General features: G+C 40.3%; 1 protein-coding gene across 20 annotated transcripts in view; it reads left to right on the top strand.

The window, feature by feature from the left end:
• DST (dystonin) overlaps positions 1-20395 on the top strand; it is a 690084-nt gene that overhangs the window by 492519 nt on the left and 177170 nt on the right. For all 20 annotated transcript variants that reach the window (XM_040349874.1, XM_040349879.1, XM_040349866.1 and 17 more), the window contains 3 exons: positions 2209-2441; positions 6224-6353; positions 16491-16690. In XM_040349874.1, coding sequence (XP_040205808.1) covers positions 2209-2441; positions 6224-6353; positions 16491-16690 — 563 coding nt within the window. The remainder of the gene's footprint in view (positions 1-2208; positions 2442-6223; positions 6354-16490; positions 16691-20395) is intronic.

Here is a 20395-nt window from a genome sequence, read left to right as displayed (position 1 = left end):
ATATGTATTTATACAGTATATTGCATAGCTTGAGGAGCATTAAAACAATTAGAAGAGCTTAAAAATATACAAATCATCCATTACCTGTAGCTGATTTTAAAGCGGTTGTATATTGACATTTTTACATACAGGTAAGCCCATAACAAGGCTTACCTGTAGGTAAAATGTATATTTCCTAAACCTGTACGGTGTAGGAGATATTCCCTTTGCATGCAGCCGCTGACGTCAGTGGCGCATGCGCTCTGAATGCCGGCTGAAGTGTCAGGCCTTGCCGGGAAGAAAACTCCTGCGCGCATGCCTGGGAGTGACGTCATCGCGGGTCCGGCCACTCACAATGCCGATGCCGCGAACCCAAAAGACACGCTGAGGGCAAGATGCCAATTCCCTCGGCGTGGATCGGGCTCCAATACTCGCTCATTCTGCCTTTGCCTTGCAGGTTTTTTTTTTTCTTCTTCTTTTTTTTTTCCATGTGCGGGTATACAACCGCTTTAAAGTTAAAGCGGAAGTAAACCCATCGATTTAACATTTTCAAAAAGCAATGCACGCAAATGCGATACTTAGTAAGGCAATTTGAGGTTTAAATCAGGTGTGAGGAGGCGGTACTGTGCCCAGTGATCTCTTACGTGTTGTTCAGGTAGATCTCCACCTCTTTAAGGTTGCCTACTTCTGCTTGTAGGTGACAGTGGCATGGCCTAAAACCTTTCTAGGATAGCAAGCTTGTGAAAGAGCAGGCACCATGGGGTAGATTTAGTAAAACGGGTGCACACAGAATCTGGTGAAGCTTTGCATAGTCACCAATAAGCTTCTAGGTTTCACTGGCAATGCTAAATTGAGCAAGCTGAAGTTAGAAGCTGATTGGTTACTATGCACATCTGCACCAGATTCTGTATGCACCAGTTTTAGTAAATCTCCACCACTGTGTTGCCTATATCTATCAATGTCAAATTCCTAAATTTCCAGTGGGCAGTAGAGCTACTGGCATTTGACTGAATAATTACATTTGGCAACTGGAGGGGGTGAGGCATAATATCAACTTTGGAAAACCCTGAATAGCCTTAGCTCTAAGATCTAAGTAGCTCCGCAGGGCCATGTAGGCTTCATAAGTGTGCTTAAGACATGCCCCGTCTCACGTTCCTGTACCTGCCACGATCGTCAAAGATGGCCGTAGATGCAGCTGTTTTTCCATCTTCCCGGCGGGTCCAGCTCCCTAGGTGCGTGATAGCTGCTGCCGCTCTGCAGACACTGGCTTCCACCCAAAGCAGACATTGTGTTCCCTCTACTGTCAAGCAGCACATCTCCTATTTTTATGTAAGTGTGTGATAAGTAATTTTAATAAATGCTATGATGGGTTCACTAACTCCTGCGCTGCATATGTTATTTATATCATAACTGCGCTTAACTACTGGTATTACCGTATACATTTTTAGGTGAAGTATTAAAGTAATGAAAAACTCTACATTTGTGCAATTGTACCATGCAACCGGTTATCTCTTCTAAATAACCACTAGATGGAGGTGTTGTCAAGTCAGTATTGTAAACCAGGGTCTTGTGACTTGCTAGTAGAAGTATGCTGCTTTGGAAGTTCTTACTTTTTTTTCAGTTCTACCATAAAGCAGTACTATGCTATATTCATTTTTAGGATTTTTTGTTGGTTATCTAAAATGTTTAAATGTTATTCAAATGTTTGCTTAGAACTTCCATATTGACTAATTGTAGCCAATTTTATTTCATTACTTCAGTGATTTGCTAACTCTCAACTCTTTTTTTCTGTATTTCCTTGTAATGTGACATTTTCAGAAAATAGATTATTTATTAAACTGAGGTGGACCAAATAGTTTAGATCCTTCTTCTGTGAAGTTTATGGCTTTATTCATATCACCATTGCACTAACAAATACACACCCTAGGGACAGTTTATGTATCCCTATGGTTTTTAATTTGAAGAAACCCACACAAACATTGGGAATAATAGTTTTTTGGGCCTAATGTCAAGCCTATTGTCAAAAAATGAATCAGGTCGACTACATAATTTTACTATTTTCCTCTAAATAGACAACACATGAAGATAAGTTATTGCATATTAGAATATTTTTATGAATTTTGTTTTACATATTTAAATATCTATGTGTGTGTGTATAGCATTTGTATTATAGGTACACTGTTAAACAGAAGTGTGGATTCATTTTAAAGCTTTTTTCCTGTTCTGTAGAATTGGTTGTAGTGCAGAAGGGAATGGCAGATGTTAACGAAGGCTATGAACATTTGGGAAAATTACTAAAAGACAAAATGGGTGAACTAGAAGCTCGACTTTCTCAGCTACAGCAAATCCAAGATGAAACCAACTCTTTGGTACAGTGGCTTGAAAAAATGCACACAACTGCCACATCATGGGAAGCCCCTACAGATAGCGAATCAGTGCGAGTCCATGTCGAGCAGCATAAGGTACTGTGTAGTTTAACTGTTATGATCCTAAATTGCTGTACAGCAAATGGTTTATACAGATACCCTTGTCTGGTTGTGTGTGCAGTAAGCATGGAGCAGAAGAAAACTCGCAGCTATACTTTACCCATAAAATGCCAGATCACCACATGTGGCCATTTCACAAAAAAATAAAAATAATAATAATTGTATTACCTTGCTTTGGCCCTTTTACATTATCTGATGTTCATGTAGAGTATGCTTTGCTGTTTTATGGAGCAGTAGGCCTTTTATAAACCTTAAACTGTTAAGGTATGTGGGGACATAAACATAAGAGTTTATCCTTCACACCTACATTTTGTGGATGTGGTAGTGGAGCCTGCAAAAGTCATCTGATGAAGCAGTGGGGTTGATTTACTAATGGCAAATAGACTGTTCACTTTGCAAGGGAAGTTGAACTTTGCCGGTAAACTATCCCCAGCACTTAGTGAATAGTTGACTTAGGCTACATTCACACACAGGCCCGGATTTACTCCCTTTGCCGCCCCAAGGCCAGGTCCTTCAATGCCGCCCCCGCCTGCGCAGTACAGGGGGGACATTATCCGCCGGGGGACTTTTTCGGCAGGACACTGAGAAGCGGGGGGGTGTTGCTGCCAAAAATTACATTGAGCATTGGGGGGTGCTGCTGCCGAAAATTACAAAATAGCATTGAGAACCGGGAGGGGGGTTGCTGCTGCCAAGAAATATCTCACCTCCTCTTCCCTCTGTTTTTTCTACTCTCACCATCCGCGTGACAGGGGGGAACTCCCCATATGAAAGTAAAAGTGTCCTCTCCTCTCAGCTGCAGTGCCGCCCCTGCACCCACTGCCGCCCCGAGGCCTGGCCTTGTTGGCCTTGTCTGGAATCTGGCCCTGTTCACACGGGTATCTAAATTCAGAGTTTGGCTGCGTTTAGAAGACTTTTCAAAAGTCTAGTTTATCTGCATTTGGAATACTTTTCTAAAAGCAGCTGTACTCACACAATGCAAAATAATATCATATTATTAATACATAATTATTAGCAACAATTAGTTGCATACAGTTTAACTGCGTTTAGGAAAATAAGGAAAGTCCAGGGTCGACTTGTTCTTCCTATTTGCAGCTATCTGCAGCTAAATGTGCATTGTGTTTAGCTACAGATAGCTGTGGTGCGTTTAACAGCAGAAAATGACGCACTTCTTCTCCTTTCTTTCCTGAAATGCTGATTCTAATTGATCCTCATGCTAGTATTCATTGTGGTCTAAGAATAGTTAGTAACCTGTCAAAAGTGGACAATGACATTTTGGTAAAGTCGTACAATTGATTGGGGTAGGTTTTAATGTCCTCATACATCCCCTAGTTAGATGCTTGATTATTTGGGGATGCACTCATTTTCACTCAATTTGCCTGTCTTTCTGTCCCTCTCTTACTGCCTGAAGGCTGGCTCACACCAGAAAAGGGTGTGGGAAAGGCACGTTCCATACACATTTTCCAAACCGCAGGTGATCACACTGCCCTTGCTATCTGCATGCAGGTGCAAATATATTGTTAATGGCACCCCAAATAGAGATTGCAAATGCAGTGCATTTGCGGGCACCAAATTGCATGGTACAGCAGTACCATGGAGCATTCTAATTGGTCAGCGCCGTCACTTGGGCGGTGCTGAACAATCAGCAGCCGCATAGCCCGTCCTGTCAGCCACAAAGATGCTGAATGGATGCAGAGAGGATTTTTAAGCCCCGTTCTCCTGACACGGATATACCAGGGCTTAGAACCGGAGATTGCAGCGGTCCAGGTCAGCAGGAGGGGGGGGGCGGGGCAAGGAGGTGGACCTGTGTAAGTTCACCTTACAGATTTTTTCTGTAAAGGGGAGCTTACACTTTAAGCTTGCGCTCCCATATTATGTTATTCTATTAAGGCAGGCCATACACAGTTCAAATCTGGGTTCAGCACTCCTGTGTATGGGCCGGCTGATTGTACCAAGTTGACTGACTGATCAACTTGGGTACAACCAGCATGCCAGGTTTTACCTCTGATAATCAATATTTATTACCAATGGCCAATGATTACACCAGATATATTGTATGTTTCCTTTAAATAGAGGATATGTCAATGAAGAGGTTAATTATAGTACTAGCACTGCTATAATCACTGAAACAGATCTGTCTGATATGCACATTGTGAATAATACCTGCTAATGCTGACTTAATGCTTTAGCAGAGGGTAATCTTTGTACAAATCCCCATTTTGGCAGCTGCTGAACTTTATTCACTAATGTAACTAATGTATAACTCAATTAGTGAAATCCTTCTTTGTGCATGATTAACTTCTATACAGGCTAAATTAGCTGTAAAGCAGCTGTTGTAAATAGCAGCAATGCTGAACATCCACTGCACGCTATATTACTACTGGGGAGAAGTGTGGACTGTGTGGACACTCCCAGACATGTTTACATCAAGACTGTAAATTGCATAGAGCTGTACAGAATATTAAATGTTACAGTAGGTGCCCTGCTAGCTTCACTATACATTACAGTCTTAAATTTTATTCATGCTTTATATTGCAATGTTGTTTTACACAAATGTTTGTAATGTTGTTGTTGGCCCTGATGTACTTGTTGTTAAAGGGATTTTCAATAGGAAGTTATGTTTGTACTGCTGACTTTTTATCTTTTTTAACATTCTGATTCTCATTGCATGTTTCCCAAAACACCAGCAAGACCTTTGTTTAGAGAAAGAGCACAAAAAACTCACCTGCTTAAAGCGGCGTTCCGCCCAAAAAACAAAAACAAATTTAAAGCCAGCAGCTACACATACTGCAGCTGCTGGCTTTTAATAATAGGACACTTACCTGTCCTGGAGTCCAGCGATGTCGGCACCACAGCTTATGTTTCCATCAGCTGTTGGGTTCTGCCGTCGCCATTGTGGGCAAGGGAACCCAGCAGTGTAGCCTTACGGCTTCACGCCGGGAACCCTACTGCGCATGTGTGATGCCCCACTCCTCTCTTCTACTGGCCCGGCGACAGAGGGAGGAGGAGGGAGCCCCGTGGTGACATCATGGGCCACGGCGCGGCCTCCCGGTAGTGGGAACGGGATACCTGTCTTTGACAGGCATTCTGTCCCCCTCCCCCCGAAAAGCCAATTGTGGCACCGGAGGGGGGGGGGGACAAATGAGTGGAAGTTCCACTTTAGGTCCATTCTGGCGCTCAAACACTGTTGCAAAACCTGAGTCCATGTCCACTTTAAGAGCTTAGCACATTCATGAACATGGTCCGCACTCTGTTCTATTAGATCCCAATAAAAGTGAGCTTTAGTTACATCTCTTAAATTTCAATGCTTACACCTCTCAGACTAAGGGCTTTCCATGGCATGGCTGTTGAGCTTAACTTATCTGCCACCAAAGTTCTCTCTGAGTAAGATCAGATAGTTGAAAATGCATAAACGGTAATTTTAGTGGGCTTTTAAATGCCATGGGTAAATATAACACACTTTAAATGGGTCGTAATATACATGGAATGCTTATCATTTCAAAGGAACTAGGACCTTTGTTTACCATTGCCCAGTGGGCTGAAGTCTGACAGTGCTCACCGAATACCTTTATATCTAAATAGTTGGGCTACAATGGCAGATTTCACCAACAGCTAGCATTGCGATATTAGAATTGAGGCGTGCAGCTGTTAAAAAAGAAATGAGGCGTGCAGTCCCTAATAAACAGGAGGGGAGAGGAAGCCACAATGCCTTTGTCTTGGAAAACGTTTCTTTAGTATCGGCCTGCTTTGCTCTTTTCTAGGTGTTTGCAGCAGAAGTGAAACAGAATGAAAGCAAAGTTGAAGCATTAAAAGGCAAGCTGAAAAGTTTCATACAGAACAATGTGGATGCTCCAGAGATTCAACAATGGGAGGACATCTCAAATAAAATAGGTATACTTATCTTGTTGAAACACCTCTAGGCATATAAACAGCCTTCAGTTTAGTTACCGGTATGTTTTTTTTAAATGTTAAATGTATTTAGGAAAATTCCACTTGTATAAATACTTGAAATCTTTCTTTATATAATCTTCCCATAATTCCCAGCACAGAAGATATTCAACTGTGTGAAGATATATACTGTGAACCAATCAGGCATTATGAAATGCACCATAATGGAAAAACAAAACAAAAAACGTAGCTCTGTGACGCAAGGCTTTGTCAGTTTACACATGCTGCCACTTACTACGCTAGTGTTGGAGAAAGATACAGTCAAACAGTTATGTCTGTCTACTCAAACGAATACCTTTAATCCCTGTTACAAGAATTAGATTCATGAAAAATGCAAATGAAAACAGACCCTCATCCTTTTGACACAAACACTTCTTTAACAGAAGTGCTCTGTGCAACCATTGCTTGACATTGTATTGTTTTTTATAATCTTAGCAAAGAAGATAAAGGAGGGGATAGAAATTTGGAGGATATGACTGCAAACATCTCTTCCCACTGACTAATGCCTCGTACACACGATTGATTTTCCCGACGGGAAAACTGCCATGTTTGCTTTTGGTCGGGAAAACAGGCTGTGTGTATGCTCCATAGCAGGAAAACTGTGAGCAAAAAAATTTGAAGTTGTTCTCTTTTTTTGCCGGCGCGATTCTTTTTTGCTTGGCAGTTTTCCTATGGGAAACACTGCAGTGGAGAATACACATGGCCAGGATTCCCGACCAAAGCTGTCATGACAGTTTTCCTGTTGGGAAAACCAGCCGTGTGTACAGGGGAAAAGCAACTGAGCAGGTTCTCAGTTTTCCCCTCGGTTTTCCCGGTGGACTTTTGACCACCGGGAAAACCGATCGTGTGTACGAGGCATAAGGGTATAATGTTGCTATCTAACATTATGTGGCAGTAACAGATTCTGGGGGTTATTTACGAAAGGCAAATCCACTTTGCACTACAAGTGCACTGCAAGTGCACTTGGAAGTGCAGTTGCTGTAAATCTGAGAGGTAGATGTGAAATGAGGGGAAGCTCTGCTGACTTTATCATGCAATCATGTGCAAGCTAAAATGCTGTTTTTTATTTTCCTTGCATGTCCCCCTCGGATCTACAGCGACTGCACTTCCAAGTGCACTTTCAGTGCAAGTTCTAGTGCACTTATAGTGCAAAATGGATTTGCCTTTCGTAAATTTGCCTGTTTGTATCGGGAGCTTTCCCATTTTTCTTCAAAGTATTTTAATCTCCTCCCAAAGCTCAAGGAATGTTTTGCCAGCAAATGGTAGAAAATATGAACAGGTGTACAGTAGTTGAGTGCTTTTTAAATATAAGAGTCAGCAGACTTTGTTTAAATATTATATATTAATATTATATAATAATATATTGGATGATCAATGCACAATTCCCCAGTAATGATAAGAATGGAAAAATAATGATATGTATGTTAGTTATTGGTAGCACATATTGCAATCTCTGTAGACATCTCTGTTAACCGATCTTAGGTAAATGCACAATGTATAAACATGCTTGTTAAGTTTTATGAAGGTACATGCTTATGATCTCAGCATTCTGCATATTGATTGTGCAACATCTACTGACTGCCTTCTCGTATTTACGGCTAGCCTAACCCATCTGAATTTTTTATGGACCTTTTGTGTTACACATTGTTGTTTCACTTTTATACCTCTTGTGGCTTTTTGTGTATGTGTATATATATATATATATATATATATATATATATATATATATATATATTTACAGTATATATATACAAACATACATATATATATATATATGTGGTTACTTTTATGCAATATGGCATAGATACGTTCCAAATCACCCCTGTCAGTAGGTTTAGTTGATTGGAAAATACATGTAGAGTTGTTGAGAGAAAGCTGTGGAACTTTTGGAGCTCCAGAATGAGACATACAGTACAAGTAATTTGTATTAGGGGATTTATATAGAATTCTAGTTTATTAGAATATGTGAAAAGGATAATCCTGAAAAGACAGATATGTATATGTTATAAGTTCAAATTCCATTTATTTGAAAAAATGAACTGACAAAGATGAATGAACATACCAAATCCAAACTTAACAGTAATAAAACATGGTTATGGCAGATATTGGTATAGACATCCACTGTCTATAATTTGCTGTGCTAGATTCCAGTGCACAGGAGTCTCCCATGTTGTGTCCCACATCTTATGGCTGGAGGAAATGTAATGTGCACATTCAGCCTTTTACATTTTATACTAATTTTGGGTATGGACTTTGATATGCATTGACGAGTAATTACATAATTTTAGGTTAACGTTTTTTGTGTGTGTGGCCAACATGTCTACATCTAGGACAATGTTTTCTGCCATGAAAATTTGAAATGTAGTAATTGATATACAGATTTTAATTTTAAGAACTGGTCACCATACAGTATAACTTAGATGTATATGGATTATAATCCTCCTTTACTTTTGTTGAATCTTGATTCAAAAATTATGTGAATATTCGCTTCAGTATATTCAGTCATGTAAAAAATACAATTTGCCCTTATTTGGGTATTTAAAGTGAATAAAAATGTGCTTTTAATATGACTGGATAGTTTAGATAAATATTCATTTTTTTTTTAATGTTCTCACCTCCTTTAGTAAATCATCCTATTTGTTTAATGGCTGTGTGCAGTAAGCCATACATGACTGATGCCAGCCCAATCTGAGTATTACTTTACCAGATAAAGCAGGGTTAGGACCTTTCCTAAAAGACAATGATGAATGATTTTGACTGTCAGAAGCATTCGTTTAATTCAAAAGGAATTTTTCAGCTTTTTGTAAAACCTCAGAACCTCCTGGCACCAGTAATTCATCATTTAAAAAAGAGCTTACTTTCACTTTAAAACAGAAAGGTTCCCAAACAGTCATATTACATACATAAATGGATATTAAAGTATAACCAAATAACTCGATTTCAGAAGTCACTTACAATAGTTTTACATTTTTAACTTTATTTAAAGGGGTTGTAAAGGTTCGTCTTTTATTTTCTAAATTGGTTCCTTTAAGCTAGTGCATTTTTGGTTCACTTACCTTTTCCTTCCATTTCCCTTCTAAATGTTTTTTTTCTTTGTTTGAATTTCTCACTTCCTGTTTCTCCTCAGTAAGCTTTCCACCATCATCCGAGTGGTGGAAAGTCAGTCAGAACAGCTTACTGAACAGCTTACTGAACAGCTTACTGAGGAGGAACAGGAAGTGAGAAATTCATACAAAAAAAAACAAAGAAAAAAAAAAACATTTAGAAGGGACATCGAAGGAAAAGGTAAGTGAACCAACAATGCACTAGCTTAAAGGAACCAATTTAGAAAATAAAAGACAAACCTTTACAACCCCTTTAAATGAATACTGGGTGATGCTATCATTAGGGTCTTGTTTTAGGCTGGCAATGCTCTGTTTTTGTCTCCCAAAAGTCCTGCACTGTAACTCTGTCATGTGGCCTTCTAATGGAGACTGCAAGTGGCCATTTTAATATGCATTACACAGACATAGTCCACTGTTGTCACCATCTGGAAACCTGTCCTGAAAAATATTGTGCGGCCATTGCTGGATTGCATACATGCAGACAGGAAGTAACTGTAACTTTAAAGAGACCGTAGGAAATCAGCAGCCATCAGATGCAACAAAGAAGCAATACAAGGTGCAAACAACAAATTTATTAAAATAGAAAGGCCTAAGTTCATAATTTAGGGTTTACATCTACCGTATATACTCGAGTATAAGCCAAGTTTTTCAGCACATTTTTTGGTGCTGAAAATGCTCCCCTCGGCTTATACTCAAGTCACCTTTTTGCACCTGATCTCCCGGATTTTGGAGACCCAGTACTGGCCAGCCGTAGGTCCCCAAACTTGGTACACATAGAGCCCCACTCTTCCTCTACAAGTGTGCAAAGTTTATTGTCCGGGGGACCTACGGCCAGGGAGCACCGATTTTTCAAAGTCGGGAACTCCTTCCGTAGATTCCCATGTTGAAAGGTAATTTCTCCGGTAACTTTGGGGACTTGGCCCACATGTAGGCCCAGTTCTCCTCTACAAGTGTGCAAAGTTTGCTGTCTGGGGGACCTACGGCCGTGAAGCACCGATTTTTCAAAGCTGGGCACCCCTTCTATATACTCCCATGTTAAACGTAAGTCTAGTCATGGACACAGTGAGGCATGGGCACAGTGAAGCATGGATACACTGAGGCATGGACACAGTGAGGCATGGACACAGTGAGGCATGGACACAGTGAGACATGGACACAGTGAGGCATCGGCACAGTGAGGCAAGGGCACAATGAGGCAAGGGCACAGTGAGGCAATGGCACAGTGAGGCATGGGCACAGTGAGGCATGGGCACAATGAGGTATGGGCACAGTGAGGCATGGACACAGTGAGGAATGGACACAGTGAGGCATGGACACAGTGAGGCATGGACACAGTGAGGCATGGACACAATGAGGCATGCACATGGACACAATGAGGCAAAGTGAGGCATGCAGATGGACACCCTAGGCTTATACGCAAGTCAATACGTTTTCCCATTTTTTTTGTGGTAGAATTTGGTGCCTCGGCTTATATTCAGGCTGGCTTATACTCGAATATATACAGTACTTTACGTTTATATAGGGTCTACACATAATATTTACTAGGTTTTTCCACAGGTATGTTTTCTGTGGTTGCTATCATAGGACACTTTGAGGATAATTCTCCCATCGCAGATAATTTTCTAAGAAATGTGAAAATAGAAAAATTAGGTAATTTTGTCAGAGGTAACATAAACAGGAGTAGATCTCATCTGTTGAAAGAGATGGTGTTTACCGGCAAGATACGGACAAAATCCAGCACCTACGTAGCAAAGATTCAGCTGCTTTTCATTTGGCAAAGCATTTGCTGTGGATTGTACTTATAAGAAATGGTCACAGTCATATTTTATATTGGCATGGTGCTACTTTTTAACAGCGGGTGGTGGTAGGGATTTTTTTAATAATCCGTCATCTTAAAGAAACTGTGCATCATTAAATGTTATGCTGTTTCTGTTTTATTGCTGCCTTGCATGTAAAATCTCCCCAAAGACATATAACAATATAACACGATGAAAGCATTAACAATTTCTTTGTCGAATATTGAACTAAATATCCTTGTAATATTGAACCACAAAATATTTTATTTTATTTTCACAGCAGTAAACCCTGTAGTGCTCCTGAATGTCTCTAGTTTTTTTCTCAAAGTAGGCAATAAAAAGACGACTTTGAGTGTTCGTTTGCCCTCAGTTAAACCCAACTCTAGGATCAAATTAACCCCCTTTCCCTTCCCACTTTATCCAACTGCTGGGTTTAAAAAAAAAATCTAAATCCCTGTTTTCATTTACCTTAAGCCGCGGTCACATGATTATTCAATGCCAGATCCTTTAACTCTCTGTTTACACCATGGAGCAGTCCTTATTTTGGGTGTCACTGTCCGTGTGACATGACAATTCCCATTGGCTGGCCAGCAGGGAGGTCCTCTTAGGATAGGAAAAAAAGACTACCATCAGACTAGGAGCAGTAAAGGGGACCAGCTGACAAGGGTTAATGTGTGAAGCTAAATTAGCAGTCCCCTTAAGCAGAAATGCTATAAATGATGGATCTGGAGAACTCAAGTGAGTACACCTGGCTTCACCAGACAGGCACAGCATAACACCTGGCAGGATGAAATAGAGGAGGGTATATTAGTTGATAAATGGTATGGTTATCTTAAATAAGGTAGTATTGTCTTTAATATTTTACACATTAGTCACTGCAATTAGTTGTATAGACTATATACGTTGCTGTATTAGTTGCTGGAACTCTCTCTAATAGTTGATGGAATGTGACTGATAAATTTTTGTTTATTGTTACTCATGTGAAGATGATGCTGCGTGTTAATTTTACAACATATTAACCACCTTTATATTGTAACGCATGTATGCTTCATGTTTAATTTATTTTTAAGCTTAATAAAGATAAAATTGACAAGGAAATAGAGGAGGGTGGGAGGCAGGAATGGATAAATAAAAAATTAGCTGGGAGCGAGATTTTAAAATATTACCTGTTTAGGAAAAAATAAATATAAATAGCAGACAATATTTTCTGAAAAAAATCCATGAAATAGATTTTTCTGTATTATTTTTCTTATTTGTCAATAATATGGATGGCAAAGATATGTGAACATATCGTTTGTGTTTGCCACATTTGTCCACGTTGGTGCCTTTTTTGCCAGCCTGTCTGAAATATAGACACGGGTTGATTTACTAGAAATGGAGAGTGCAAAATCTGGTAAAACTGTGCATAGAAGTGCATAGAAGTGCAAGCAGCTTTCAGGTTTTTTTACCAAAGCTTAATTCTTAGGCCCCGTACACACGGTCGGACCAAACCAATGAGACTGGCCTGTCGGACCGTTTTCATCAGTTCACTTCTGAAGTGTCCGTACAGCCTGATATGTGTACATACCATCAGTCCAAAATCCGATCGGGTCAGAACGCGGTGACGTCAAACACACGACGTGCTGAATAAAACGAAGTTCAATGCTTACAAGCATGCGTCGACTTGATTCTGAGCATGCATGGGTTTTGAACGCTTTTCTGTACTAACCATCGGTTTGGTCCGATGGGGCAGCGGTCCATCGGTTCGGTTTTGAAGTATGTTTAGAAATTTTGGACCGAAGCAAACCAGACCGATAGCCTATACACACGGTGGGTTTGTTCCGATGAAAATGAACTTCGGTTCATTCTCATCGGACCAAACCGACCGTGTGTACGGGGCCTAACAGCTTAAGTTAGAAGCTGATTGGCTACCATTTAGTAAATCAATCAAACGTGTGGCAAAATGAACAGCAATTATTCTATATACCACAGGGTGGATTTGATTTAAATCAAGTCAATTTAGATCATAATTTAAATAGCTAATAAAAAGGCTTTATTTAAATCAACTTGCTTTAAATCATCATTTTTAAAGAGCAGCTGTAATCTCTGTCCCGCAGAAGCTCCTTCACTGATCCGCTGTTCTCTCACTCTCTCATTCACTTTATTGGGATGGCTGGTGATGCGGCAGTGACACAACAAGGTGAGGGAAGTGGTGGAAGCAGGTTAGTGGATGCCTGCCAACCGGCGCTGCTATCATGGATCTGAAATAATAGGTGTTCTTTAAATGTAAGGACTTAGGGCTCTTTCACACATGCAGACCGTATTTCCGTTTTTCATCCATCTGTTTTCGGATGAAAAATGGACATACATGTATCCCTATGGGATTGCGGATGAACATCCGCTGACATCTGATCTCATCAGGCTCAGCAATGCTCCGAGGATGAGAAGGCATCTGTGATAGGAGGAACACAGAACAGAGGCGCTGCTGGGAAGATTTGTGTTCCACCTATCACAGAACACACTGAGGAGAAGAAGCGTCTTTTAAATCATTGACGCTCTCGCAGCACGGAGACCGTACCCGGCGTATAAGACGACCCCCGACTTTGGATGCATTTTTTTACGCCGGAAAATACGGTATCTTTAGGTAGATTTTTACTACAAGAGCATTTTATTAAAATAAATTTGATAAAAAAAAAAATCATTGATTTTTATCCACCCTGGTTTATCTTAATAAATAGCCAGAGAACAGCACAACCTTTCCTCTTCGTCTCACTCAATCAGAGAAAGCAGTGGTGCCAAGCAAGTGACCCCCTGTGGTCAATATGCAGTGGGACAGCTCCTGTGTACGAGACTTGGAAGATTGCAGTGATCACAGTAGTGTGTCCCTTGCCTACAGTAAAGGTAAGGGGCCCACTTTTGTAAAAAATATTAGCATGCAATTAAAACCTAAACCTTGAGATCTTTAACCCTTTGTTAGGACAGACAGTGTGAACATCTACTTCACAACTGACAACATTAATCTGCCATTACAGTTCAGACAGAGTTAATTATATTAAACAGTACTTGACCCCCTCCTAAACATTACATAGCAGGAAAGAGCTTGGCAGGATTTTAAAGCAAATAAAAGCACTTAAGCCTCATTTACACTTACGGTTAGGGCTATAGTGGGAATTCCGTGGCAAGAATCAGAAGCTTCCTTTGTCAGGTGTTTGCAAATAGCTGCCACTCAGACAATTAAAAGCAATCATAGGCTTATGACAGCCGCAGCTGACTGTTACTGTTTGTATCTGTTTGCACATTCAGCATTTAGCTGCGAGTAGGGACAGATGTTCATCCGTGGACACAGTATGTTTGGATCCTGGGACGATCATCTTTTCCTAACTGCAGGTAATTGGTAGGTGTCTGATAACATCCGAATAGTCATGCACAACTGCGGCTGATGTCAACTTGCCGTTGCTTTGTATACGCTGAGCGACCGCAACTATTTGCAAACACCCATCCTTCTGCCTGCAAGAAGCATCTTATTCTTGCCTCTAGAATTTGAACTTTTTTTAAGTTATGCTATGTAAATGAGACCATGTAACAAATATAAAGTATGTGTTGTCCCAATTCGGGCTCACTTCCTGTGTTTCATGTTCATAGGACCTGGAAACTAGTGGAGATCACCATAGTTAGTGGTATCTGTTACAGTGATTTCTAGCTTCTAGAGCAGTGGTCTTCAAATTGTGTCCCATGGTCTGGATGCAACCCTGTGCATGCTTTTATCCAGGTCCTTATCCCCCCAGTCAGCAGTAGGGCATAGTTCCTGCCACTGACACCAAAAATCAGGCAGTATTCCTCCCACTGACACCAATGATATGGCACTATTACTCCTCCTGACATCAGTGATTGGCCACTCTTCCTCCCACTGACATCAATGATGGGGCACTATTTCTCCCACTGTCACGACAATGAGACACTATTCCTCCCGCTGACAGAATGACAGAATGACAGAACACTATTCATGACACCAATGATGGGGCACTGTTATTTCCACTAATAATGACGATGGGACATTGTTTTCTCCCACTGACACCAGGACATTTTCTTCCCGCACAGGCCACAATCTGATCCCCCTAGAGTTTAAAGGACAGTAAACTGTCTCTTTGTTTGTAAAATATGGAGCCTCTCATTCTAGAGGGATCCAAAGGTATGGTATATTGAAGCTGGACCATTGTAACTAGGTAAAAAATGCCATTCCAACAGACAGTTTTTCCCTATGTACAGTAGTACGTAGACCATCAATTACACCAGCACACTGACTATTAAAGCTAAGTCTAGGGGATGGCTTTTTAGGATTTATTGCAGCTAAACGTTAACAAGGGGAAGGGGACTTGGACCACAGGATACTCCAGAATGTTCAGCAACAGCACAGGAGGACAAACTTCTCTCTAGTCTCTCAATAGCAGCTTTCTGAAGGTATCAGGGGATGGTGGGAATGTGTAAGGCCCCACAGCTGCAGACCACAGGGCAATCTATTGCCACTTATACGTTTTGGCACTTGCACAACTAATAGTCTCCAGCAAGATCCTTGTTCACAGTGTCTTAGGAGCTGTCTGAATCCCAGCCTCCACAGATAGATCTTTTGTGACAAAATTAACAAACTCGTTTCTCCAGACCAGAACTCTGAAGCAGTGTTTTTCAGCAAGTATGCCTCCTCAGCAATTCTCCTAAGACCTTCAGCCTAGCCCCTGCTGAGGCCCAAACAGTAGTCTCTTGTCTCAGTGATACTTCTCCTAGGGACAGCAGCCACAGGAGTACTGTTTATTTATTAACAGGCCCTCTGTTTATTTATTAATTCCACAGCCACCTTCTGGATGGCCTCTTCCAGGGATTTGCCAGGGTATGATAAATATTCAGCTGATCATTTGAATTCCCCTCTCTATGTTCTGGAAGCTTCTTTCATAGGCAGGAGGAAGCTATAAAGCTCAGGAACCCTAAGCAGACTCAAATAATCAACAACCACTTTAATTACTACAGTGGAGCCCTTTTCCCCTAAATCTGTGGTGACATGACGCTCCAGTAGGTGTCTTTTCACTTCTTCTTCCTGCAGGAGGCGGCTTCTTTGTGGGTGTTATATAGAGATGGGCTTTAACATTTAATTATCTGTCAGGATCTTTTGTCACTGTGTATAACATTTTTAAATTTGTTTGGTACTGCAGAATCTTCCTGGACAGAGATCACCCAGTCTACAGCCGAAAGGCAGCAAACCTTGGAAGAATCATCAAATGACCTGGCCCTGTTCCAGACAGCTGAGGCCCAGTTAAAGCAATGGCTTGTAGAGAAAGAACTCATGGCAAGTGTTCTTGGACCACTTTCAATAGACCCGAATATGTTGAAAACTCAGAAACAGCAAGTTCAGGTAAGCCAAGCATTTTCAGCACACATCTGATCATTTTCTTTACAGATTTATCAAGTTCTTACTTTCATTTTCTGCCAAGAACATGTCACATGTGTTTGTTCTCATTATTTGGTGCAGGGAGATGTAAAGCTTCCTTTAACTGTGAAGCCCCATACACACTATCAGTTTTCCTGTCAGATTTCTCATCAGGTTTACCAAAACCATGTAGTGCAAGGGCCTGCCTGATTGCATACAAATTGAAACTCTTGAGGTTTGACCTCATATTAGATGGTTTTGGTAAACCTGGAGAGAAAACCGTCAGGAAAACTGATAGTGTGTATGGGGCTTCATTGTGTTAAGAACAGGCACATCTTTGATGAGAAGGGAGTCCAGAGTCTCTGTGTGCTTTCTGTTTGTGCTAGACAAGTCGCCATTACTGTTGAGGGAAGTAAAATATATGTGACAACGTGCAAAACTTGTCAAGTGCACATTTTCTAGGCACTTGAAATGTAAAGTTAATGCGCAGTTCCATCTAAAAGTGGAACATCCGCTTTAAGCACTCCTTGCCCCTTACATGCCACATTTGGCATGTCGTTTTTTTGGGGGGAGCTGAGTACCTAATTTTTACAGGTACCCAGATCCCACTTCCTGCTCTTGTCGCATCGCTGCCCAGACGACTCCTTCTCTTCCCCTCCCTCTCTGAAAATCTTCTGGAATATGTCACAAGTCGATGGGACAAGTGAGTGTCTATTTATTAAGTCAGCAGCTACAGTTTTTGTAGCTGCTGACTTTTAATAAACTTACAAACGAGTGGAACTCCACTTTAAAGGCACAGGCTTGTAATGCATATGAGAATTAACATGTAGAACTGTAAAAAAAAAAGAAAAAAGGATAAAAACATTCATTGGACAGTTAAAAGCTGATTGGTTACTATGCACAGCTGCACCAGATTCTGTGTCCACCAATTTTAGTAAATCTTCCTGATTGTATATCTGTATTTAGTCTTCACTTTGTAACATTAGATCAGGTTTATCTGTTAGGAAGCAACATTTGCTTTATTTCAGTTGCCAGGAAGCAAAATAGGCTGTGGTGCCATTTGTGTTTCAATAGATTTTTCCTGAGGCTATGATGGATTTTAATGCAGTGAGACTTTTATCAATGGGTAAACAAAATATATATTTTGTTATTTAAAAGGAACTTGTCACCCTTTTTGAAGTTATAGGGGTTGATTTTCCTAAGGCTTCAGGCTGTTCGCTTTCAATGGGATTTTCCCTTAGCTTGTTGAGCTTTTTGAAAATGCACTTTACAAAGGATATCCAATCAGGTGCAAGGAAAAAAAATGTTTTGCTTGTACACATTTGGGTGAAAGTCAGCAGAGCTTCACCTCATTTACTAAGCTAAATTCCCTTGCAAAGTAAGCAGCCCATTTGCCTTTAGTAAAACAATTTCTGTTCTAATAGCTCATTCGCTACTTGATTAATCACTGACCTGCAATAAGAAAATGCAAAACAGGTGATCTATATCAGCTATTCACTAATGCTGGTCATACAAGGGCCTTAGGTTTGACCTCAAATTATATGATTTTTGTAAAGCTTGTTTAGGTTTTTGTAAAGCTAAGGGAAAATTGAACAAGAACATTGTATGATGTATGACCAGGCTAAGCAGGCTACAAAATTCCCCAATGACAGCTACTATACGGGCAGCACAGTGGTGTAGTGGCTAGCACTTTCGTCTAGCAGCAAACGGGTCGCTGATTTGAATCCCAACCATGACACTACCTTCCTGAAGTTTGCATGTTCTCCCTGTGCCTGCATGGGTTTCCTCTCACCCTCCAAAGACATGCTGGTAGGTTAAATGTCTAAATTGGCCCTAGTGTGAATTAGGGACCTTAGATTGTAAGATCCTTGAGGGCAGGGACTGATGTGAATGTAGATGCACTGCTTAAATTGACGGTGCTATATAAGTACAGTAAAACCTTGGTTTGCGAGCATTATTAGTTCCAGAAACATGCTTGTAATCCAAAACACTTGTATATCAAAGCATTTTTTTTACAGGGTATAAAAGAGAAGAGAGTCACTTCTAAGTGTAGCAATAAGTTTCTAAATGTTGTACCTTCATTAAATGTAACCATATTGCTACACTTAGAGGCTCCTCTCTTTTTTTTGCACTCAGCTGTGACATGACACTACTCTTATATCAAGGCATCGCTTGTATATCAAGGCAAAATTTATGAAAACATTTTGCTCGTGTTGCAAAACACTCTCAAACAAAGTTACTTTCAAACCAAGGTTTTACTGTACCTGAAAGAAATAAATACTATATGTTATGTCCTAAGAGGTTCCCTTTAAATGAAAACTGTAATTAGAGAAAGAGGGAGCTGCCATTTGTTACCTCCTTTGAAGATGTTTCTTGCCTGGGTTTCATCAGATTAGGCGACCCGTCAGAAAGTGTAACGGAAGTGACATTTTGTCACCGCCATCTTGCCACACTCACACTCCTCCATAGTAAGGATACACTAAGAAGGGGGTAAGCAAGCATCTTGTTGAGTTTTGCATTCTACATGTTTTTTAACAGTAAACTGAGTTTATGTAGTGAAATACAGTACTTAAAACGCTGTGTGAATGTTTACATGTTCAATTTAAAAGCAGCAAACTTCTGACAGATTGTCAAACCTGTAAGATTAGCACACTTGCCGCAGGTTAACTGTTGAAAAAAACATGTAAGATGCAAAACTCTGGTGGGTGTAACAAGATGTCTGCTTACCCCCTTGTCAGTGTTCTCAGTGTATCCTTACTACGGGGAAGTGCGGGGTGTAGCAAGAGGGCGGTGACGAAACGTCACTTCTGTTACACTTTCTGACGGGTCGCCATATCTGACGAAACACCTGGCTGCTTCTAAAATCATTACTTCCCGAATCACTGGGGAAAAAAACATGCAGAATGTGAAGTCCAAGTAAAGCCAATGCTCCTGATCTGCATATTTCTGGCCAGTGATTCATAAAGTATTAAAGCCAAATCATATGAAAGCCAGTCGACTAGCATTTTAAAAATAAGAGGTAAGAGGTGTAGCTTTATTATTTATTTTTCTTAGTACCATGTCTCAGAAGATATATTTGGTTGAAAATACAGTATTATACAATGTTTGGTCTGTAGATATATTTATAAAGATATATGTATTGCTAATTTTGGAAAGCATATTGTAAAACACCTAACTTTAGTAAATATTTTGTATGGGGAGGAAACATACATATAAGTATGCAAAATTATGTTCAAAACCCTAGCACTGAAAGACATATTAGCGGCAGGACATGTGTCCTGCTGCTACATATTAAACTAGGCTATCAACTATTGCACATATTTGTGTGTGTCCACTTAAAGTTTAACATTTTCTGTGCCCACTACTATGTGTACTTTTTGACATTTGATTTGTCACTTTTACCTTATATTGGCAGACAGTAAAATTGGTATTACTATATAAGAGAAAACATTTCCAATGTGCGTGACAACATTGAACAGCACAATATGATACTAAACTACACATGCCGCTAAAATGAATGAGTAATGATTTTGTCTGTTGCTTGACACTTTGGCCATAATCACATTATTCCATTAAACTAAATACTCTCCTGTATATCCTGTGGGATGATTCAATAGTGAATCATGTCTCCATAACAGCTTTCGTATGATCTCGCTACACATAGTCTATATTGTTCTGTGACTCTCAAGT

Source organism: Rana temporaria, chromosome 4 (assembly GCF_905171775.1).
Source record: "Rana temporaria chromosome 4, aRanTem1.1, whole genome shotgun sequence".
Classification (NCBI taxonomy): domain Eukaryota; kingdom Metazoa; phylum Chordata; class Amphibia; order Anura; family Ranidae; genus Rana; species Rana temporaria.
This window is presented reverse-complemented; position numbering and strand designations above follow the sequence as displayed.